Source organism: Anolis sagrei, chromosome 3 (assembly GCF_037176765.1).
Source record: "Anolis sagrei isolate rAnoSag1 chromosome 3, rAnoSag1.mat, whole genome shotgun sequence".
In the NCBI taxonomy this organism is placed as follows: domain Eukaryota; kingdom Metazoa; phylum Chordata; class Lepidosauria; order Squamata; family Dactyloidae; genus Anolis; species Anolis sagrei.
Window position 1 is genome coordinate 92,548,041 of NC_090023.1, and position 22,314 is coordinate 92,570,354.

General features: G+C 38.2%; 1 protein-coding gene across 1 annotated transcript in view; it reads right to left on the reverse strand.

Moving 5' to 3' along the window:
• FRMPD4 (FERM and PDZ domain containing 4) overlaps positions 1–1,125 on the reverse strand; it is a 392,551-nt gene extending 391,426 nt beyond the window's left edge. Inside the window, exon 1 of the mRNA XM_067466806.1 lies at positions 962–1,125. Coding sequence (XP_067322907.1) covers positions 962–1,059 — 98 coding nt within the window. The 5' untranslated portion in view covers positions 1,060–1,125. The remainder of the gene's footprint in view (positions 1–961) is intronic.
• Between the last annotated feature and the right edge of the window lie 21,189 nt (positions 1,126–22,314).

Below are 22,314 nucleotides of genomic sequence, written 5' to 3' on the forward strand. Positions count from 1 at the left end.
AAACCTGGAGAAAAAGCATTGCCCCTCTAAAATGGAAGTCATACTGATAAGAACAGATAAATAAATAAAATGGCGCTATTTTTCAATATAACCTAAAACTGTTTATTAGTCATTTAATTAGTTCTTCTGCCTTATGTCATTATACTTCTGCTGGCAACAAAGAGAAGATGCCACAGTTATGGCGAATAGAACAGTTAGCAAAATGAGAGGAGCAAATATTTTACATCCTCTTTATTAATTTGTTTTTTATTTAAATTATTTTCATTCATTTCTACTGCTGTGGTTAAAAAAAACCCATCAGTGTGTGTGTGTGTGTGTGTGTGTGTGTGTGTGTGTATTTGTAGAACAAATAAATACAGTGCCATTTTCAATATTTAACCCATTTGAAAGCCAGATCAGCTATTTCTCTTGATTTTTGGAATTTTAATAACATTTAATCTTTTCAAAAAATGCAATTAAAAGGTAAGGAAAGTTGACATTCCGATATTATTACTCTGACAATTTGCTGACCGTTCAGCTTCACTTTGGCATTACATGACATTAGGTTATCCTGGATATTTAAAACGTACAGACAGTATCCCTTACACATCAATATAAAACAATTTTATATTGTCTTCAAGTTGCCTCTGGACTAATAATGAAGGCATATAGCTTATGCTGATAGGTTGGGGGGGGGGGGGGAAATAAGAGAGAGTCATATCATACTGCAATACAAGTGCATGAATTAGCAGTACTCAACTTTACTTTTCTTCACACTTAATATATATCATACATCCTGCATAGAAACAGAAGTATTTGCTGGTGCACAACAATATTACCTCTAGCTATACAAATCAGCAGTTGCATTGAATGTCAAAGGGCCAAATGCCATTTTTCTATGCCTCCACATAGAGCTCAAACCGATTATATCATTGTGCAGAAATGATGAAGGAGCTTTGCAAAATGATATATTATTACTCACTGACAAAGCTGCTTCTCTTCATCCTCTGTGACCTTGTCGGTGTCCCAGGGAAGACCAAGGGTCTGCTGAATTTCTTCTCCAGGGAACTCTCTCTCCATGATCTTTAGAGGTACAGAAATGTAGCCACTGTCTCTATATTCTTCATTGAGCCAGCCAGAGGCAGCTTTGCTATTGGTATTTTTTCAGAAGGACAACAGCTGAGGTTCTTCACCAGGGAAAGGAGGCAGACACAAAAATAGCTAAGGAAAGTGTGTGAGCATGACAGTGACACAGACACTGGGAAAAAAGACCAGCAATAAGTGCTTGGAGACCAATCATATTCCATTATTCTGCCATCTAGAAACAAGATACGTTTAAGAGGTCATGTGCTTTTAGAGAGCTTTACAAAATCAATGGCTCAGACAGAAACCACAAGAAACCACCCCATCTCCTTTGTAGAAGTATGGCTTTCTGCGGTTCAGACCTGACATTCAGGCTTGTAAACTACATCAAAATGTGGAGCTTCTTAAAGGGAATGTTGATAAACCATAAAGTTTGCTTTTCCCCTCAGTCATTTAGCAGAGTTTAGGATTTCTGCCCTTCTTTTAGCATCCTTGAAGGGACTGAAACTGTAAATGGAAGGACCCAGGGTCCAGTGACTAATACTTCTGCCAGATAAGAAAGACTCTTCAGCCACAGTAATTTACCACAGGGATAATGAAAATAAAGTATGTGTGTGCGCGCGTGTGTATATATATTGCTAGTTGAGCCACTATTCCTAAGTCAATTTTATAACATTGAAGAGTGTCCTTTCCAGGAAGACACCAACAGAGCTCAACTCATCTGAGAATTAATCTGTTCTTTAAATATGTGTATGTATATGAGCTTTCAAGTTGCCCGTCAACTTATTAAAAACTCAGCATGCCAGCCTAGTAAACAACTTATAGATTTACCACCCTGATGTCACAGTATACGTAATATTCTAATAAGTGGCCCTACAGCAGGACCTAAGTAAAATAATTCTATTTATTATTTACTACAAACCTTAGAAAAAAATGGATAAAACCGAGGAGAACAATAGTGCTGAAACTTAAACATTTGAATGTTGTCTATAGGCATACGTTCTTAAATGCAGGGAATATAGAAGAAGGAGGAAGCAGAAACATGTACAGGCAGACCCCAAGTAACAAACATCTGACTTACAAATGACTTATAGTTAGGCCCCTTCCACACAGCTGAATAAAATCCTACATTTTCTGCTTTGAACTGGAATACATGGCAGTGTGGATTCAGATATCCCAGTACAAATCAGATATTGTGGGGTTTTCTGCCTTGACATTCTGGGTTATATAGTTGTGTGGAAGGGCCCTTAGTCTCACCTCTGTGAGACTAAATGTCATGTATCATGTTTTGCAGTATTAAAATTGTTTAATACAAACTGGGTGTTTGTTTGATTCACCTCTGCTGGAAATAACGGCAGAGCCTTGGCATCGTGACACTAAAGGAAGTGAGATAAATCTACCCCTCAGAAGGGAAACTTACTCCTGAATGAATTACCATGGGGAAAAGGTGTCTCCACTGAAGCTCTATCAACAAACCTTGTTTCTAAAACAAGCCATTTTTCCCCAAAATCCAATTCTCATAGGTGAAAGTGAGGTGAAATCTTCTAAACAGGGGCACAGACAGCAAAACAAATACCACAGGCATGTTCACCCTTCCCTATGCTATCCAAAGCTTACAGACAGACACACAGACAGACAGATGAATGTATATGGCTGGGGTTACAAAATTCACCTGTTCTGACTTGAATACAAATTCAACTTAAGAACAAACCAACAGAACCTATCTTGTTTGTAACTTGGGGACTGCCTATATATTCTATATGTTTGCCTAGCACACATGGACATATAACAGTTATGCACATGAAAATGAATGATATGATTACAGTTTGCCTGTAATTTAGTGATAGTATTGTCTCCCTCTTTCTTAGCGATAAGTTCAAACAAGGTAAGCATGCACTCTGTTTGCTGAATGTAACAAACTCCCTATTCTTGTCATGGGCATCACTTTATACATATCTGGGGATTTTTGTTACATGTCTAGAACATTCCCCTTCTCATAAAAGAAGATAGCTAAGCCTTTGCATGAAAGGAACTCTGTGGGGGATGTGACAGCAGTTGGTGAAATCTTTTTTACTCTCCCCACTCTGTATGCAAAACACTGAGAGATGGATAGAGTTATCAAAATATACCTCAAAGAAGCATCAGTCAAGATAATGAAGAAAGACATATTTCAGAGTGAATGATACTATATTCAAACCTGTCTTTCTAAACATAGTTCCAAATTCTGAAACATGCTGCAGCTATTACTAAGCCAACATATTGTTTCTTTATTTCCAATTTATGGCAATCCTTAAATAAACCTATCATAAGATTCTCTTGGTAAGATTTCTTTGGAGGGGAGAACTGGCATTGCTTTCATCTGAGCATGAAATGGTATGACTTGCTCAAGGCCACACACTGGAGTTTTGTAGATGAGAAGGGATCTGAACCCTGGTTTACAGAATTCTAGTCTAATTCTACACTTCTTTTATGATAGTACATATGACAGGCTGATTATCCCTTATTTGGAAATCTGAAAATCAAAATATTCCAAAATATGATCTTGTCTACATGGGCAGCCTTTGCTTTCTGGTGGTTCAGTGGATACAAACTCTGTTTCATGCAGAAATTATTAAAGTATTGTATAAAATTGCCTTCCAGCTATTTATTTTGTGTTTAGATTTCAGCCCTATCTCCAAAATATCTCATTATGCATGTTAATACTAGGGCTGGGCGGTTTTGTTTCGTTAATTCATAATTCGTTAATAATTCGTTAATTTTTTCAATTACAAAACGATAACAAACCATTCTGGAGCAATTTTTTAAAAAAACAAATTTTTAAACACGTTTTGTAAATGCTTCGTATTTCGTTATTGTATTCGTTTCGTTATTGTTCTGAGGTCGTTTCGTTATTATTTCCGCATGTCTGGGGCAAGTTTTTTGTTTAATTAGTGAAAAAAAATTATAATATCACACCAACAGTCAACAACAGAGGGAGAGGGAAGCTTCAGAAGTTTTTGGAGGTTTTTTAGCGTATTTCGCGGTCGCGTCCGCCATTAACGAATCGATTCGTTATTGTTTCGGAAATCGATTCGTTAATGTTTTGTAATTTTTTTCACATTTACGAAATTTCGTAAATATCGAACTTTTTTAAGGGAAAATTTTGTAATTATTTTAAATATCAAAACAAAAAAAAACCCCAAATACAAATCGATTTTAGAAACAAATTTTTCCGTTGTTACCCAGGCCTAGTTAATACAGGTATAGTAGAGGTTTGCTTATCCAATCTTTGCTCATCCAATGTTTTGTATTATCCAATGCAGTCTGCCTCCTGCCCAGATCCACAGATGTTTCAATGCATTACAATGTTTTGGTGCTAAATTCATAAATACAGTAATTACTACATAACGTTACCATGTATTGAACTACTTTTTTGTTGATTTGTTATAAAACACGATGTTTTGGTGCTTAATTTGTGAAATCATAACATAGTTTTATGTTTAAAAGGGTTTTCCATAATCCTTCATTATTCAACATTTTTGCTTATCCAATGTTCTGCCGGCCCATTTATGTTGCATGTGCTTTCCCTCTCCATAAAAACAAACCTACAAGAATTTGACATTGGGTAAATTATGTTCATTTGTTCTCTATAGCTTCTTTAAAAATACTGTATACTGTACTTCACAAATAATTGGGTCCACAGAAAAGCTTTAACAGATTTTGTTCAAGGTCCATCAAGTCACGTGTGAATTTGTTAAGATTTTGCCACTATTCATAAGTAGCTTTCAAAAGCTTTTTTAAAAGTCTTTACAACATTTAAAAATGTTTATGTAATCTAATTGGATTTCTGAATGGTGGTAAATGTATATACACTCAGTGTTTTTCACAGAAACGTGAAATGTTCTAAAAGCCACGTTAATATATCCTGAATGTCCTAGCATATCTATGAAGAAGTTAAACCACATACAGTAGGATGGAAGGGATTATAAAAATGTAGGACATAAAATGTCTTTCTGGGGAACTTTTAAATGTCAGCATCCCTAAATAAAAGTGGGTTTTTAAAGTGACCATGACCTTTCCTGGAGACTTGGAGAATTGCTCATTGTGCTACAGTAACCTTATTAATCCCCCCCTAACAAAATCTTTCCTCTGCAGCCAGTAAAAGAAAGCAGATATGAACACATTCCATGGAATTGGAAAAGTTAGCCCAGGAATGCCTATTGCCCCTTTAATTCTTATATATTTCATTAAACAACAATTCAATAGTTAATGGCACAACAAAAATCAAAGATGTCATGCGTTAGCATGAGTAGCATGCAGACTGACTGTAGCCCAGTTAACTGTGTGTGTGATGAAATTACTCATAAAAGAAAAACACACGAGACTTCGGCTTAAAGTAGAAAAGAAAATATTGTAGTATTAGCAGCATACAAAAACAAAGTAGCAGGATTACTGTTTCCACAAAAGTAACATGAAACAATATCTTCTGAGAGATATCACTACTCAGCTGAGATAAGCAGGAATCCTTGTCCTCTTCTCATGGCTGTGTCTTCACAGGACATCTGCAGCATAGTCCCCGGCTTACACAAAGCAGAACGGCACAGAGGCATAGATGCACAATAGCATAAACGCACAATGGCAAATGGCTAAACACACAGTAGCTATCTTTATACACATGAAAATAACACTCTCAATTAACTCTTCAATTAACTGAAACAGCTGTAGCACAAACAGCCTTGAACCTTACAGCAACTTAAAGTTATAGCACAAACAACAACTTAGATAAAGTACGTTGCAACCCCTTAGTAGCAACAAAAGATATCAATTAATTCATATTAATGTTGTACCTTAGATCTTGCAATAATTACCATAGCTTTCCTTTAGACCAGGGGCCCTCCAACTTTTTAAACAGAGGGACTGGTCACAGTCCATCAGACTGTTGGAGGGCCGGATTATAATTTGAAAAAAAAAAAAACATGAATGAATTCCTATGCACACTGCACATATCTTATTTGTAGTGCAAAAAAACACTTCAAACAATGCAATAATTAAAATGAAGAACAATTTTAACAAGTATAAACTTATTAGTATTTCAGTGGGAAGTGTGGGCTTGTTTTGGCTGATGAGATAGGATTGTTGTTGTTGTTGTGTGCTTTCAAGTCATTTCGGACTTAGGTTGACCCTGAGTGAGGGCTGGGTAAATGACCTTGGAGGGCCGCATACGAACCCTGGGCCTTGGTTTGAGACAGTTATTAAATCTGATCTTATCCACCTTCAGCTATTAAGCATCTAATAGGTCAGAGTGAAAAAAGCTTCCTTGCACTCTGTACAGGTAACAGAGCCTGTACAGATAGAAGCTAACTAAGCAAAGATATAGATCTCCTGGAGAGTATTTGCAAGTTGTAGCAACAAAGCCATGAACCCTCTTCTACTATAGCAACCTTGTGATCTTCTACCTGAACTCAAATTTGCATACAGTGTTATTGTATTGCCTGAAACAAATCTAAGTCCACCAGAACTGGAAAATTTGCAACCCGCTCTCCTGTCTAGAGAGGACCATGAAAACAGGAGACTCTGGGCCAGTTCTTGAGAACTGGTAACCCTAGACATTACCCTTCAAATACATGAAGAACAATCAATAAAGCACAATTATGATTATGCAGCCCTGGAGGACTAGACTAGATCCAATTAGCCTATGCTAAAGAAGGATAGATTTTGGCTGAAAATCAATAAACTCCTTATCATTAAGCACAGCTCTGTAGTTACATAAGTAAGAGATTGGCCCTTTCTCATTGTAGATGTTCAAGTCTTTACTGCCAGCTGTTTTGAGTGTTCTGATTCTGAGCTTCCTGCTTTGAATATGAGCTTGAACAGGATGACCTACTAGGCCTCAACAGTTCATGGGGGCCTTTCAAGAGATGGAATAGCTAAAGGTGCATGTCTTAACACGGGCATCCTCAAACTGCATCCCTCCAGCTGTTTGGGCCTCCAATTCCCACTGAACAACCTGGCTAGGGCTTCTGGGAGTTGGAGTCCAAAAGAGCTAGAGAGCCACAGTTTGAGGATGACTGATGTAGTACGAAATCAGTTGCAAGCAAGTATTCCTGCTTTATATAAAGCAATTTCTTTCCTTAGAAGGATTGGAGGATTTACTTTCTATTTGATCCCATTCCCAATTTTTCCATACAACTATAAATTAATGTATTGCCAGAGAATTCAAATTATGCAAACAGGATTAGATTTTGAGGGCAGGGTGAAGAAAGAAGATGCTGGACTGAGAAACTGCTTAGTTATAGAGAAGAAGCACAGTATGATGCCCCTGTTTCTTCAGGGCAAGTTTCTGTGGTTTCACCTACCTTTTTCTGACAATATATGCCCTGTAAGAGAATTTTCTAGGTCCTCCAGCATGATAACTTCCATCAGAAGTTTGATAAGGTTTACTATTGTACGTGGTTTCCTGTTTCCTTGGTAAATTCAGAAACATACCCTGAAGATATGGGGATTATACTGTAGTATGCTATGTCTTTGTAAGGCCCGGAACAGTTGCTTTTTGGATTACAGTTCCAAGAATCCTCAGGGCAGTATGGCTAAAAAGCAGTTTTTTAGAACTCTGAGTCACGAATGACAGTGAAAAGCAAAACACCCCATGACCCTTCCAGGTTTAGAAATCAGAGTCAACGGACGGCAGTTGAACAAGAAAAGACAGAAGACTGTGCCTAAAACCCAAAGACTCCTCTGAAGAGTTCAGAGTTAAAAGGGATGTATTTCTTATTTTTTCTGTTTTAAAAGGCAATTTTGTCAATCATCATTGACTTAATTTCAGGATGAAATTGATCTAAGTGATTTGAAAAGCAAATTGAGCAGCGTGATCTACATTGAAAGAATAATAATTAGCACATTTCAGCTTTTAATTAATCTATCAAAAGCTTAGCATGCTTTGGGTGCAAAAATCAGAAAGGAGCTTTTTCTGAAACAAAGACAATTATAGCCACTTTTCTTCCTTTTTATGACATTGATTTTCACTAGTCTTTTGAATGCATTGATTTTTTTAAAGCTTCATCTAAAATCCATTTATTATGCTGCTTTTTTCTCACTCAAATGCTCACTTGTTGAAACCTTAAATTTATGCAATATTTTATGCATTCTGTAAAATTATAAAAACTTATTTTGCTTTAGTGATGATGGAAATAATCGATTTGGAGGCCAATTGCTTACTCATGAACTAAAGTTTAGAAGTTTATTAGGGTCTTGACCATTCACCACCTCAATCTGTCAAAACCTATTGTATGTATAATTTCTTGGGAGATGTTGATCTTTAATGAACTAGAACATGAACATAGTTTTCAATTAGTACTGGACTGAACTGCACACATTCTCTTTAGAGGCCCAAATTCAATCTTGTGTCTGCTTTTCAATGTACTACTGTTGATGATGGATGCTTACTGCATTTCGTTAATATGATTCTTTGATTATTGTGAATCAGAATGGCTTGCATTTCATGCAATGATCTGCCAGTAGATCTCAATCTGTTATTGAAACACCATGCCCCAAAATGAACCCTGAAACCCACTGTCCCATAGGTGCCAGCAATTGAGCCCACAGTTTTGGGAAACTAACCAAAAGTTGCGCAAGCACTACATATGTGCCCCATACCTCAGCAGATGTTTCAACATTTAGGTTTGGAACCCCCCTCCCCGATCTCTTCACAATGCAACACATAATGAGCTTAGCCATGAGGTTCCCCCCTCCCCCTCCCCCCAGATTTATTGTATTTCATGCCAGGAAATGTGTTCTCCTTATTGCCAAATCGGATGCCTCGCTGGGGATCCCATTCAAAGTGCCAATATCCTCAGCAGTCATTGCATTGTCAATCAAAAGCCCATTGTCCTGTTCCAGCTAGACAGGAACAAGGCTATCAAATCTCATTACCTTCAACCCAGTCACTCCCTTCCTCTCACACCCCTTCCCTGGGCCAAGAACAACTGCTACACTTCAAATTCTGAAAATGACAGTTTACTGCATTTCAAGCCACGACTGCTGCCAATGAGCAGCATCAATGGATGGTACTCCTGGACTTATCAAGGAGCAGATTGTAATCATCACTGATGTGGACCAATCAACAAAGTCTCTTTTTTTTGAATAGCAGTCAATGTGCTATAAATAAATCTGTATGTTCACATTTGCACTTATGACAGTGCAATTGTTAGCTGAAGTGCAGATTCAGCTGACAGCCACTTTCAGCCAAGGTGAATAAAGCCTCTGTTCTTTGCCTTCATCCAATCTGTGTCTCATTCAGTATTTTGGGAGCTTGATACAACAGACCCCAAATCCGTGGTTCTTGCGGTAGCTGAAATCACTTAAAAAAATTACTTTGTATTCATTCACTCACTGATGTATTTATTGTGCTCAAATTGAGTAATATTCACTTATTTTGGGGAAAGAAATGCTCATGCAACCATAAACATGAACCATGGGTTCAACTAGTTTTCGTTTTATAAGTATACAAACCATGCACCTATTTCGAGGTCTAATTTTTTACACAGATTCTATACTAATGTATGAAGTAAGTGAACTACATCCATCTGCAGGTGGATGTAGTTCATATCACCACCACTTGTACAATGATAGCTGCCAAACTGGTGGCTTTTTTGATATCAGTTATTTGTTTATGTTGGCCTGGCCTACTTCACAGGACTGTTGCAAGAATAAAGTGGAAAGAGGGAGGGCCATGGATGTTGCCTTGAACTCAGGATGTAAATGTGTCCAATAAGTAATATATATATTAAAGGATAGCGTGATGGATACTTTAATGTTTGGCTGTAAGCAAACCATGTTCAAGAAAGTTCATGTGTCTAGGTATGACAAAAATGAGGCTGGAACTCGTTCTTCAATCTTGTTAAATGCAGTGAAAAAACACTGAACCATGGTGGTTATGCTTTCCTGCTTTCAATTCTATTCCCAGAAGCACTGAAATACAAGCTCTCTCTCATACTTGTTTTGGTAGACACAGTTTAATTGACCCAGGTGCTTACTAGGACAAAATTGTGTTTAATTTCACAGTCCAGTAGCTAAAGATGAAAAGGGAAAGAGGCAAAAGAAATGTATTTCTTTTGCATTTACCATAAACCAGCAATGTCTATTGTAGTTCTGAATATTTTCAGCCACTTGCTAAATGAACCTTCTCATAAATATACATATATTTCTGGGTTCATCCATTCTGCCTTTCCTTGAAAACATACCTTTAAAAATACTGAGCTGAAAATCTCTAAAAGAGGAAAACATCGCAACATTTGCAATGGTGTTCCATATGGCACATTACAGTTCTCAACATCATTCCAAAAAGACCATTTGATTAGTAGAGCTTATACTGCAGGTGGGAATCATGTAGCCCTTTAAATGTTGGACTGCAACTCCCATTGGCCTTAACCAGCATTGCCACTGGCAAGGAATGCTGGGAGAGTCTAATATCTGGAGGGTTGCATAGTTGCTACTTTTCAGTTGTCAGACTTCCCTATTTATGCTGAGTTTATCTGCAAACCTCAGAGGTACAGGAAGGGACGTAATATATTTTCCAAGAAGCATACTGATGTATCCCTGCTATAATGTAAAGAATTGGGTGCTGACCGCCTATTGAAATAAAACCCATTGATTTTATTGAACACACGTGTACACATAGATATGCAAGCTGCCCATTGCTTGTGGAGAAAAAACTAGCCAGCTAACTGACTTGTTGCCTATAAGATAAATAAAATGAAAGTATTTTCCCCTTCTGCTGGGAAATGAAAGTTATGGTCATTATATACTTTGGGGACATGTGTATAACTCATTGGTTCCCTTTCCTAATACCACCTCAGTTCCTTTAAGCTAAAATTCAGCATGCCTTCTGCTATACTCTGCTCTGTCAGCTCACTGCTCCAAGCCCATCTGAGTATTACGCCATGCGCTTCTGTTTTATGGGGTGTGTTTGTAATGCACAGCATATAATAAATACTGTCCACTAGGGATGGAAATAATATTCCCAGAGTTGTAAAATTATGGGTTTTCTGACATTCTGAAAATCCTCCACAGAAAAGAACAGACCAGCAACAAGATGATTCGCACCCCAAGAAGTCTTATGGGCAATTATTCTACCTGAGGTTTTCTGCATAAAACATGATGACTTCACAGGAAACAATATTGCACATGAAACATGTTTTCTGTTCACAAAAATAATATCAGTAGCCCCCAAAAATCCCACAGGCATTTCTGCACAGTATCATTCTCCAAGTTATTTCTTTAAAAATGAATGATCTTAAAAGTGGGTAGATTTTTTTCTTATGCTAGACATTCCACCTTGCATGCAAGGATAAAATTGCAAATATATCAGTTTGTAGTGGGGTGTTATGTGGTTTCTGGACTGTATGGCTGTGTTCTAGCAGCATTTTCTCCTGACTTTACACCTGCATCTGCGGCTGGCATCTTCAAAGGATCGTTTCAATTTGTACTATAGACACAGATGATCACCAATAGGGCAGGGAACTCAAGCCTAGGCTGGGGACAGAAACCTCCTGCAATGATCAGGCAAAGTTGACCCTCTACGATTCGTGTGTAATTGCGCTTCTTCAAAAGCATCAGTCAAAAGCATAATAAATTATCAAATTTGCACACAATTAAGACATTAAATGTAGTGAGCCCTCCCAGGAATTTTTAAAAATTTACATCTGTTATGCATATTGACTTGGGAGTAAGCTGCACTGAACACATGAAGGGTATTTCTAATTATACATTGTGTTTGTATGAGTATTTGTAATCAAGGTTGATTGACAATGAATGAGAGAAGGAAGGAGTCTGCCTTCTTTCTGATTCGCTGTTTTGATGGCTTGACTGGAGACCAAACTAGGAGGCAGACTGCCCTGCTGTCTTTGGTCCCAGAAAACATCTATATTCTTTATTTGTGTCATTTGTCCAAAGAGGTTTTTATCTTCTGCAGTAAGAGAATGCAGGAAGCCAGCTTGCATCAGCCATTTTCTTTATTTTGTGTGCTAGAGGGGAAAAAACTAAATGGAAAAAGTCAGTACATCATAATGGGCAAGTATCTCCGTTTGGCAGTTAATCCTTCTGGTATCTTACTTACTTTGTTTATTTATTTATTTAATTGATTAATCAATTAATTTATATACTGCTTTTGTCACCCTGAGGGACTCAAAGCGGTTCACAAGTAATGGCAACATTCAATGCCTCACAAAATATAAAATGCATCACATAACCAAAATAGCATTTTAAAAAAACAGATTAAAACCAGTGAATTGTAAAAACATCGGACATTGAAAGACATAAAACATAAAACATTGGACATTGCACCAATCTCAAGGTTATCTTGACTACGTCCTCTCACTCCACGAATGCTTGCTTGAAAAGCTATGTTTTAAGTTGTTTCCTAAATGTATGGAGGGAGGGGACCGGTCTAATCTCACTGGGAAGAAAGTTCCACATCCGAGAGGCCACCACCGAGAAGGCCCTGTCTCTTGTCCCCATCAGTCGCACCCTCCCTCCTGACATCTACTTTTCCAGCTGCTTTTAAAATGTTCCAGTTTATTCCCTCCTCCTTCCACTTTCCCCTTTCAGCTTCAATTGCTGCAAAATGAGTTCAAGGCGCAAAAGTATTTTACACACAATTTTATTCAGCATGAGAGAAGCAAAATCTTGTTCTTTCCTGTTGGGTCATTTTAGACTTTTTTGTTGCTTTTATGACACATTCCTAAACTCAATGCATAATTTCCAGAATTTATCTGCTTAAACTACTAGTCTTATGTTGTTCCTCATTAATAACTTTTGCTTTTTTATTAACTGGCCGTTTTGACCATATTCTGGTGTTGCTTTACTAATTTTTTAAAAAACATTTACATCCTGTTAGTTTTAATTTCTAAGCTTTGTTTTCAAATGCTTATTCATTTAAATGTGTATTTTAGCTGTATGATGCCTAACATTGTAATGTTTCACTATTGTCTTTTGTTGATGCCTAATGTGTTATTAGTTTATTTATGTTTGTTTGTTTTCAGTCACACTTTACGGCATTTAATGTTTCACACTGTATGCTGTGAGCCACTCTGAGTCCCCATTGGGAGATAGGGCAGGATAGAAATAAAGTATTATTATTATTTGAAACATAACAAGATGAGTCCACAGCAGACATTCTGCTGGTTGTTGTATTGGATCACACATTGGTCACTTTCCAAGTGTCTAGGACTGTGTGATGTATCAGTGAATAATGCGTGCAGATCCCAGTAAGGTGGCCTTCTGCAGCTGGTAATTTTGTCAGTGCCGATTGTGCTTAAGCGCAGGCCAAGGTCTTTAGGCACTGCACCCAGTGTGCCAATCACCACTGGGATCACCTTGACTGGATTGTGCCAGAGTCTTTGCAGTTCGATCTTTAAACCCTCATATCGTGTCAGCTCTTCAATTCTGCTGTCACCTGGGATTGCAACATCGACAATCCATACTTTGTTTTTTAAGACGATTGTGAGGCCAGGAGTATTGTGCTCCAGAACTCTGTCTGTCTGAATTCAGAAGTCCCAGAGGAGTTTGACGTGTTCATTTTCTGTAACTTTTTCCGGCTTGTGATCCCACCAGTTCTTTGTCGCAGGCAGATGGTATTTGTGGCACAGGTTCCAATAAATCATCTGAGCAATGGTGTTATGCCTCTGCTTGTAGTCTGTCTGGGTGATCTTCTTGCAACAGCTGAGGATGTGATCTATTGTAGATGAACTTCCTTGCAGAGTCTACACTTGGGATCTGTCGTTGACTTTTCATCATCATCATCATCATCATCATCATCATCATCATCATCATTATTATTATTATTATTATGTCCCAGTTTCCATCAGTGAAATGCTCGGAGGTTATTGGTTATTTTTGAGTAAGGGCATGTCCCACTCTCTCAGCCTCAGAGGAAGGTAAAGGCAAACCCCCTCTGAAAAATATCTTGCCAAAAAACCCACACAAAAGAGTTGCCTTAGGATTGCCGTAAATTGGAAATGATTCAAAGGTATGCAAGAACAAAGCAAGATATGTGTTTTTTGTTGATAATATTTTATCTGAATTTCTGTATCTTCTAACCTATCTCCTCCAATATTGCTGTTAAAAATAGTACAAAAGAGGAGCTGATGAGTAGTAAACATTATACAGAGCTTTGCATTTATTTAGTAGGATCTTACATATTTCCCTTAGTTTTATATGTTATTTATATTTTTCATTTACTCAATTTTGAAAGAGGATATTTTGTTTATCATTTTGCCATTGCTTTTTTCAGTAGCTATTGATTATATTACTACTACAGGTGCTGGTGCTGCAAAGTATTCTGTGATTTCATTGTTCTGTAAATTCATATGCGCATGCAGTCAAAATTAATAATCACTTGCCTGTCAGTGTTGAGCATCCCCACTGTTTGAAGCTCCTGCACTTCAAAATCTACCACTGCTCCACTGTGATCATATGCAAACAGTCAGAAGAACAAGACAGATGTTTCTAAAGACCTCTAATGTCAACTAAGGATACAGTTTGACTCAAAATCAAACTCAACTTTGGTTGCTTTCTGACATTTCAATTAATCTACTCAAGAGAACACCAACAAACAATACAGTTATAGTCATAAGATCAATGCTGGTGAGTTCATCCCACCCCCCCCCCCTTTCCCCTCCTCTTTATGATCCATACTCTAAATGCTGCTAGCTTTCTTAAAAAATGATGGTTTGTGTGCTTATTTAGAGAAAGCCACTTGAAAGCAATGGGACTTAAAATTGGTTTGTTGTTGTGTGCCTTCAAGAAGTTTCTCACTTATGGTGACACTAGAACTAAACCTTCTGGGGCTGAAAGTGTGTAATTTGCCCCAAATCACCCAGTGGATTTGCATAACCACGTGAGAAATTGCATCCTGGTCTCCATGCTGCCGGAACTCATTTATTTCAATGTGTTTTCTCTAAATCTAGATCCAACCATTATCAATGTTGCCATGATTTTTCCAGCTGAGGGCTGTGTCTTGAATTTCTTTTTCTGGGACAAGTCTTTGTGTCGATATTCCATGGACTGACGCTTCATCTCCACGTTGTAATGCTGTACCCACGTTTCGTCTCCTGTCACAATTGAATGAAGAAAGGCATCTTCATTTTCGTAATGCGAGAGGAGTTCCTGGAAAATTTCAAGTCTGTGCGCTTTAATTTCAGGCATCAGCATCCTGGATACCCATTGTGCACAGATCTTCCAATAGCCAAGCAAAGCGATAAAGTGAGATTCTTGTGAAATGCCGATTATGCTTGAAATTTCTCTCTGAGTGATATGACGATTGTCCTTAATCAATCTGTCAACCTTTTGCTTGTGAAATTCGGTGGTTGCTGTCACAGGACATCCAACTCTTTGTCATGCAAGTCAGATGTTCCCACCTCAACATCTTTAAACTTACTCGCCCAACGACGCACAGTACTCACATCAACACAATCACCATAAACAGCTTGCATTCTCTGATGAATCTCCTTTGGGGTGACACCTTCTGCTGTCAAGAATTCAATGACTTCATGTTGCTTAAGTCGCATTGACCAACCGTCTGCAAAGGTTCCATACTTCGCACTTTAATAACACAACTGTTCAATTCTTACACTTCCCACCAAAATGGAACTGTAGAGCATACCAGTACTGCCATCTGTTGAGGAGTTACGAAGGTGGAGGCATTACTTTTCATTCAACCCTCATAATTAGTACTGCCCCTAATTATATTGAGTGTTCTAGAAACTAAACTCTGCAGATGTTCTGGACTATGCATAAGCCCCCACCAACCTCACCAATGGTCAAGGATGATAGGAAACTGTAGTCCAGATTTTATGGAGGAACAGAGATTGAGGAAGCTGTTCTGAAAGGTCTGAAGGACTGTACATATTCAGTCTCAAGGGTGCAACATCCTTGCTGGGAAGCATAAACATTAGCCAAGGAAAGGCAAGCATGCTGGCAACCAGAAAACTGACCCCAAAGTTGGGGAACTGCTAAGGACAGGAAAGGGGAACTAGAATTCCCATCATCCATAGTTAGGTTGTTGTAGATTTTTTCGGGCTATATGGCCATGGTCTAGAGGCATTTTCTCCTGACATTTCGCCTGCATCTATGGCAAGCATTCTCAGAGGTAGTGAGGTCTGTTGGAAGTAGGAAAATGGGTTTGTATATTCGCAGATATAAACCCAGATATATATCCACAGATATATAAACCCATTTTCCTACTTCCAACAGACCTCACTACCTCTGAGAATGCTTGCCATAGATGCAGGCGAAACGTCAGGAGAAAATGCCTCTAGACCATGGCCATATAGCCTGAAAAAACCTACAACAACCCAGTGATTCCGGCCATGAAAGCCTTCGACAATACATCCATAGCTAGCATAGTGAAAAAGAGGCATGTTGGAAGTTGATCAGAAATCTGTTGATTAATAGGTTGTGTGATATGTCTTATTATGTTGAAGTTGAATGCATCTTTTGTTGCTATTTTTTGTTTGTTATATCTAGCATTGTCGTTCTAGCTCAGTCAACACATCTGACATTTGTGTCAAAAATGTATCTTGGTACATTTACTATAAGGAAAATTATATCAGAACCTGAACCAGTTTAATATTATTTGCCACAGACTCCTCTAAATATGAAATTAATTATTGGCTACCAGTCTTACCTTCGTCAAATGATTGTTGTAAGGATAAAATGCAGGAGTAAAAAAGCATAATCTTCTACACTTGGGAAAAGTAGATATAAAATACAGTGAGATTTTTTTTTATCAAAGGGAGTACCTACTTGAGAGATAAGCACATTTCAGAGGGGAAACCATGTAATACGAAGCTGTAAACATTAGATCCCTCAGAAGTATGTAAAAGAACCACTATCCACAGGGATGAAAAAGCCAAAAGCAAGTGGATATGAAATATCCATTTCCTGATTAGGCGCGCATTACTCATCCTTTACTTCTGATTTATTTAACATCTCATGCTGTTCCTGTTTTAATCCATTTTTTCTCATCACATCTCTAATATGTACCTTTGTACTCAGCGAGTCCTCAGTTTTTCATTTTTCTTCTGTATTTACTGGAAGGTAGAACTCTACAATCCTATACTCCCATAGCACAATAAATACTTCGAGACCTGCCTATCGACTCACTGGGGGTCTCTTCCCTACTGTTTTGTTGCCAGTGAAATTTTTACTGACACACCTGTTTGGGCATCTTTGTCCCCTAATGTCCCCCCATGCAAAATAATACATGGACCTATACAAATTATATTGTGATGTATATTTCTGTACATCTGTATGTTTTCGTAGCAGCACTCCTTGGCTTACAATTACAAAGTACTCCTCCCCAAACTCCATAGGTTCTAGGCATGGCAGTTAAATCGGTAAAATAACATAATTGTGTAGTATGATAGAGCACTGGGGTGACTTTATCATGGTGCTTTCTGCTAACCAGTCCTATTTTACTCCATAAATTACAGTATCTTTCCAGATATTATATTTCTGAATCCTTGTCTTTATTGCATACAAAATGGCAGAGGGAAAAAAGAAGCAGGTGAGAAAAATCCCAGTGAGGACTAGACATGCTCAGCATCTATGGAATATTGTTGGAGGGGCAGAAGCTAAGTGGAGTAATAAAATTGAGTACCATGGAGAAGTTTTTTGCTGGTTAGCTCAAACAATAATTATAAAGCCAAATCCAATAATTGTTAAGCCAAAATCTCCCATGAAGAGAACGGCTTCTGGCCAAAGAAGCCATCTGATTCAGGATGAGCTCCCTCTGTCAGCTCTAGCTCCCCATGCGGGGACATGAGAGAAGCCTCCAACAAGAATGGAAAAACATCAAAACATTTGGGCGTCCCCTGGGCAACGTCCTTGCAGACAGCCAATTCTCTCACACCAGAAGCAACTTGCAGTTTCTCAAGTCGCTCCTGACATGAAAAAATGGGGCATTTATCAAAGTATACTTGATTTTTAGGCTGAAGGTTGGTTTCCTCTCCCCAGTGCAGTCATTTGCTCTGAAGAGTTGGAAAAACCATCATCATTGGGTGCCAAGGGTGGGAAAAATAAGATTATTGCATGATCCTTTCTGTACAGAATTTCTTCCAAGAGATTCTCCCACCAGTGGTTGAAAAAATGGAACCATCCCATCACTTTTAGACATTTTAATTCTCCATTTACCATATAAAACACAGACAGAGAATGAGAGCAAAACTATTTTTCAGAGCAATATTCAAGCTACTTATCTCCTCTCCATCCCCCCATGCAAAATAATTCCTTATGCTAGCCAGATGGACAGGATATGGCTTCAGCAACATTAGGCACAGCTGAGATAGCATAACAAAAGATGATGCTGATGCCTTAGGACCTGATCTAATTCTTAGTGAACCATATAACTCAGCTATTGCCTACTTTTACAAAAAAAAATATGTCTACACTACTGCTGCAAATTTAAAATCATTCTAGGGCTTCCAGCTTAGTTATTATAACAGAAGGTTGGATGCGAGTGAATCCAACTATTGCTTTCCTCCATTGGTGTTATAGTTTAATATAATATTATTGACTACTGCCATATAGTATCTTTTTCATATAGCTCTCAGTCATGATATCTTCTTTTTATTATTATTTTTCTTTGAAATTGAACATATGGAAAGATAAAAGGTTGTAATATAGAAAGATATCTCAAGGGATTTTTTTTTTCATCTTTGAAAGAATGTGGAATCATAGCTATTAAACCTGTATTGAATGGGCCCCGTCAGGCTAACTATCTAGCCTTGCAGTTTCTTATTTAAAGTATTTCAGGAGCTATCCCTCCTAAAGCTATGTGTTGAAGCAGTGAGAAACAAAGTACAGATTAAATGCATTTGTCACGTTACAAAAGATGCCAAGAAATTACTTACAAAGGTGTTCTGCCAACAGTCAGAATCAATCAAAGTCAAGCTTGAAAAAGAAAATTTTCCAGCTCTGTCCAAATGCCAGTTTTGAAGGTACAGAGCATATATAAATTGGAAGAGAGTTCCAAGGATTTGGGGCCATGATTGAGAAATGTCTCAATTACATCTGGCCTTAAGGTGCTTCTACACAACCACACGATGATACATTGATTATTTTAATTTATAGTTTTATGTTAGTGTTCAGTTATGATGAATTTTTGTAAATGTATGTTGACATTGAATTTTTGCCATTAGTATGCTGTAAACCGCCTTGACCCCCCCCCCCCCCCCGGGGTGAGAAAGGCAGTATATAAATATAGTAAATAATTTTTTTAATAATAATGTGGTTTGAACCCACACAGAAATGAGTCCAATTGTGGCTACACGTGGGTGCTAAACTCTGCCTCATTGGTGGTAGGGCTGACCAAATGCCCCAGCCTTGCCGGTGCTGGTTAGGCACAGCTGGGCATGGGCACAGTCTCCCAAGCCTCCCCTCACCCTGTTTCCTCCCAAAAATGCAGAGAAAGACTTCTTACCATTGCTGGAGGCTGTCCTCTTCCTGGATTGCCCTCACTGATGATGCAACAGTGCTTTGGAGCAAGGTTTACTACATTATGATGTAGTAATTGCTTAGATTAATTGTTGATGATGGCACAGAGCTGTCCTACAAGGGCGGCGGGGGGGGGGGGTATTTAATAGCTTGAGGATCTGGGAAAGAATTAGGTCTTCTTCCATTTTTTTTAAAAAAAGAAGAATCAAATTTGCATTGATGCCTGAAACAGAAACTGGAAGAGGTGTAAATTAAAATGGAACATCCATCCTTTAGCCTCATTCTACTGAAATTATTGATCCCATCACTAATCACTGGTCCCATTTCATTGCAATATATTATATAATAGGGATCTGACATGACTTCCACTTCTTTTCCTTCCAACTCCTGTGAGTCATGTTTAACACTACAAGCTACTTAACTATTGCATAAACAAAATCAAACTGTGTTGATCCATAAGAAAACCCAAATGCTCAGGCAATATTTTAATTAGGAATGTCCAACATGAACAAAATTGCAAGCAAGCTTTTGAGATCTCCCTATCTCTACAACCGACAAAATTTTTAAACAAACAGATGTTCAAAGGAGGTGGGAAAGGCTAGTTCTTTGGTTCTAGCAGTTGACGTACAGGTTGCTTGGTTACCCCAAGAACAGTGGAGATATAGCAATATCAGATTATTCCTCTTTCACGAACATTAAATCCATTTGTTACTTTGATTTTTTTCTCCAACCTTAGGCAAAACACACAGGTACCTTGGCAAGCAGAGACCAAATGTAAAAATAAACATTAAAATAGATGTGGTTCTCACCCCAGTTCCTTTTCTGTGAAAGACTGAAGCAATGTTTTCCCTTCTGGAGTTCACTCTAGTTCACCAGAAGTTAAACAACAACAGCTTTATCCATCAAGATTTATATATCTATTAGTTATAAACCCAAAATACATATGCAGGCAGTCCTCGAGTTACAAACATTTGACTTACAAATGACCACAGTTAAGAACGGGGATGAGACAATATGAAGTGAGAGAAATCTACCCCTAGGAAAGGGAACTCACTCCTGAAGGAGTTATCATAGGGGAAAGATGACTCTTCCACAACGAGCCAATTTTTTAAAAATCCAATTATCACAAGGACAGAAAGTGGGGTGAAATATTCTGAACAGGGGCACAAACCGCAAAAACAAAAAACAAAAACAAAAAAAACTACAGGAGCATTAACCTTTCCCTATGTTATCCAAAGATAGATAAATAGATAAATGAGAATGAAAGGATTTAGACTTTAAAATATACCTGTACAAACAAATTCAACGTGAGAACAATCCTAAAGAACTCATCTTGTTCGTAACTTGAGGACTGCCTGTATACACGAAAGATTAAAACTTGATTTCTCACTTTCTGATCATTGTTTTACATGCAGTATTCTTCCTAAGACAACAAAAAAGCAAAAAAACAAAGAAAAAGTCCTGTGTTTCATACAAACGTAATTTTATATTTGCTTTTAATCCAAAATACTATTTCAATTGTATTCAGTTGTAGAGACTGTATGCAGTCAACAGCTTCACACTCAGTTAAGTACAGACCAGCCTTGACTTGTGGTGCTTTCTCTCTATTTATAGAGTTCACAAGGCTTTTATTGACATTATCTTTTCCAATTATTTTATTGTGCCTGGAAAGGACAAAGAACAACCAGCTTTCTGGCTCTCTTCCTGGGTTTCATTATTTGGCAATTCTTTATTTGTAGCCCAGATGTATATTTCCAGCTGTGCCCAGTCTGTCCAAATTGTCCTATTTTCTGTTTGTTTCTCTCTTAGTTGGCTGTCAGTACTGTAGACCTCAGAATTTAATCTTTTACTATCCATTTATCCAAACATATATGTTATTAAATGAAATTACTTTTTCAACCAATGTGCTATTGCACTGGGGGTGAGGTTACTGCCACCTCACCCCCAGTACCCCAGGTAACTGAACAACTGGGCTGCCCTGAGTCTCCTGAGTGAGTGAGAAGGTCGGGATACAAATAGATAAGTAAAACAAAAGGGACATGTGGAATGAAATCCGCCTCCTCCCCCCCTCCCCCAAAAGGTCTCTAGGTAGAGAGGAGGGTGACAGGTGAAGGATTAAAGGCTAAATGACAGGTGAAGGATTAAAAGGAGGAAAGACCCAAACTGGGCTGAATTTTCCTCAGTTAATCCTGTTATTACTACATAATGAGAAGACATGAAGGCTCAGAGAAGACAATTATGCTGGGGAAAATGGAAGGAAAAAGGAAAAGGGGCTGACCAAGGACAAGATGGATGGATGGTATCCTTGAAGTGACTGGCTTGACTTTGAAGGAGCTGGGGGTGGTGACGGTCAACAGGGAGCTCTGGCGTGGGCTGGTCCATGAGGTCACAAAGAGTCGGAAGCGACAGAATGAATGAACGACAACAATCCTGTTACTTCAGGCAACAGCCAATGCTTTTACCACCTTTATGCAAGTTGAAAAAAAGGGCATTGTGAGGGGCAGAGCCTATTTATTAGACTTGTGCATATGTATAGAATCACTATCTCTGTTTGTTTCATAAGGCCCCTGTTTTAGTTTTCAAGCACCTCCTGAAAATGGGCACCTTTCTGAATGGGCGTTTTTGTTCGTCATCTGAAAAAAATTAAAATTTTCAACCCATTGGCCACTATGGTTGGGCTTTCCCGGGCTTCCCTTACCCTCAGATTTAGAGCTAGAGGGGTGAAAATTGGCACAAGTGGAGGGCACATCTACCACTTTTAGCCCACCAGTATTTATAACA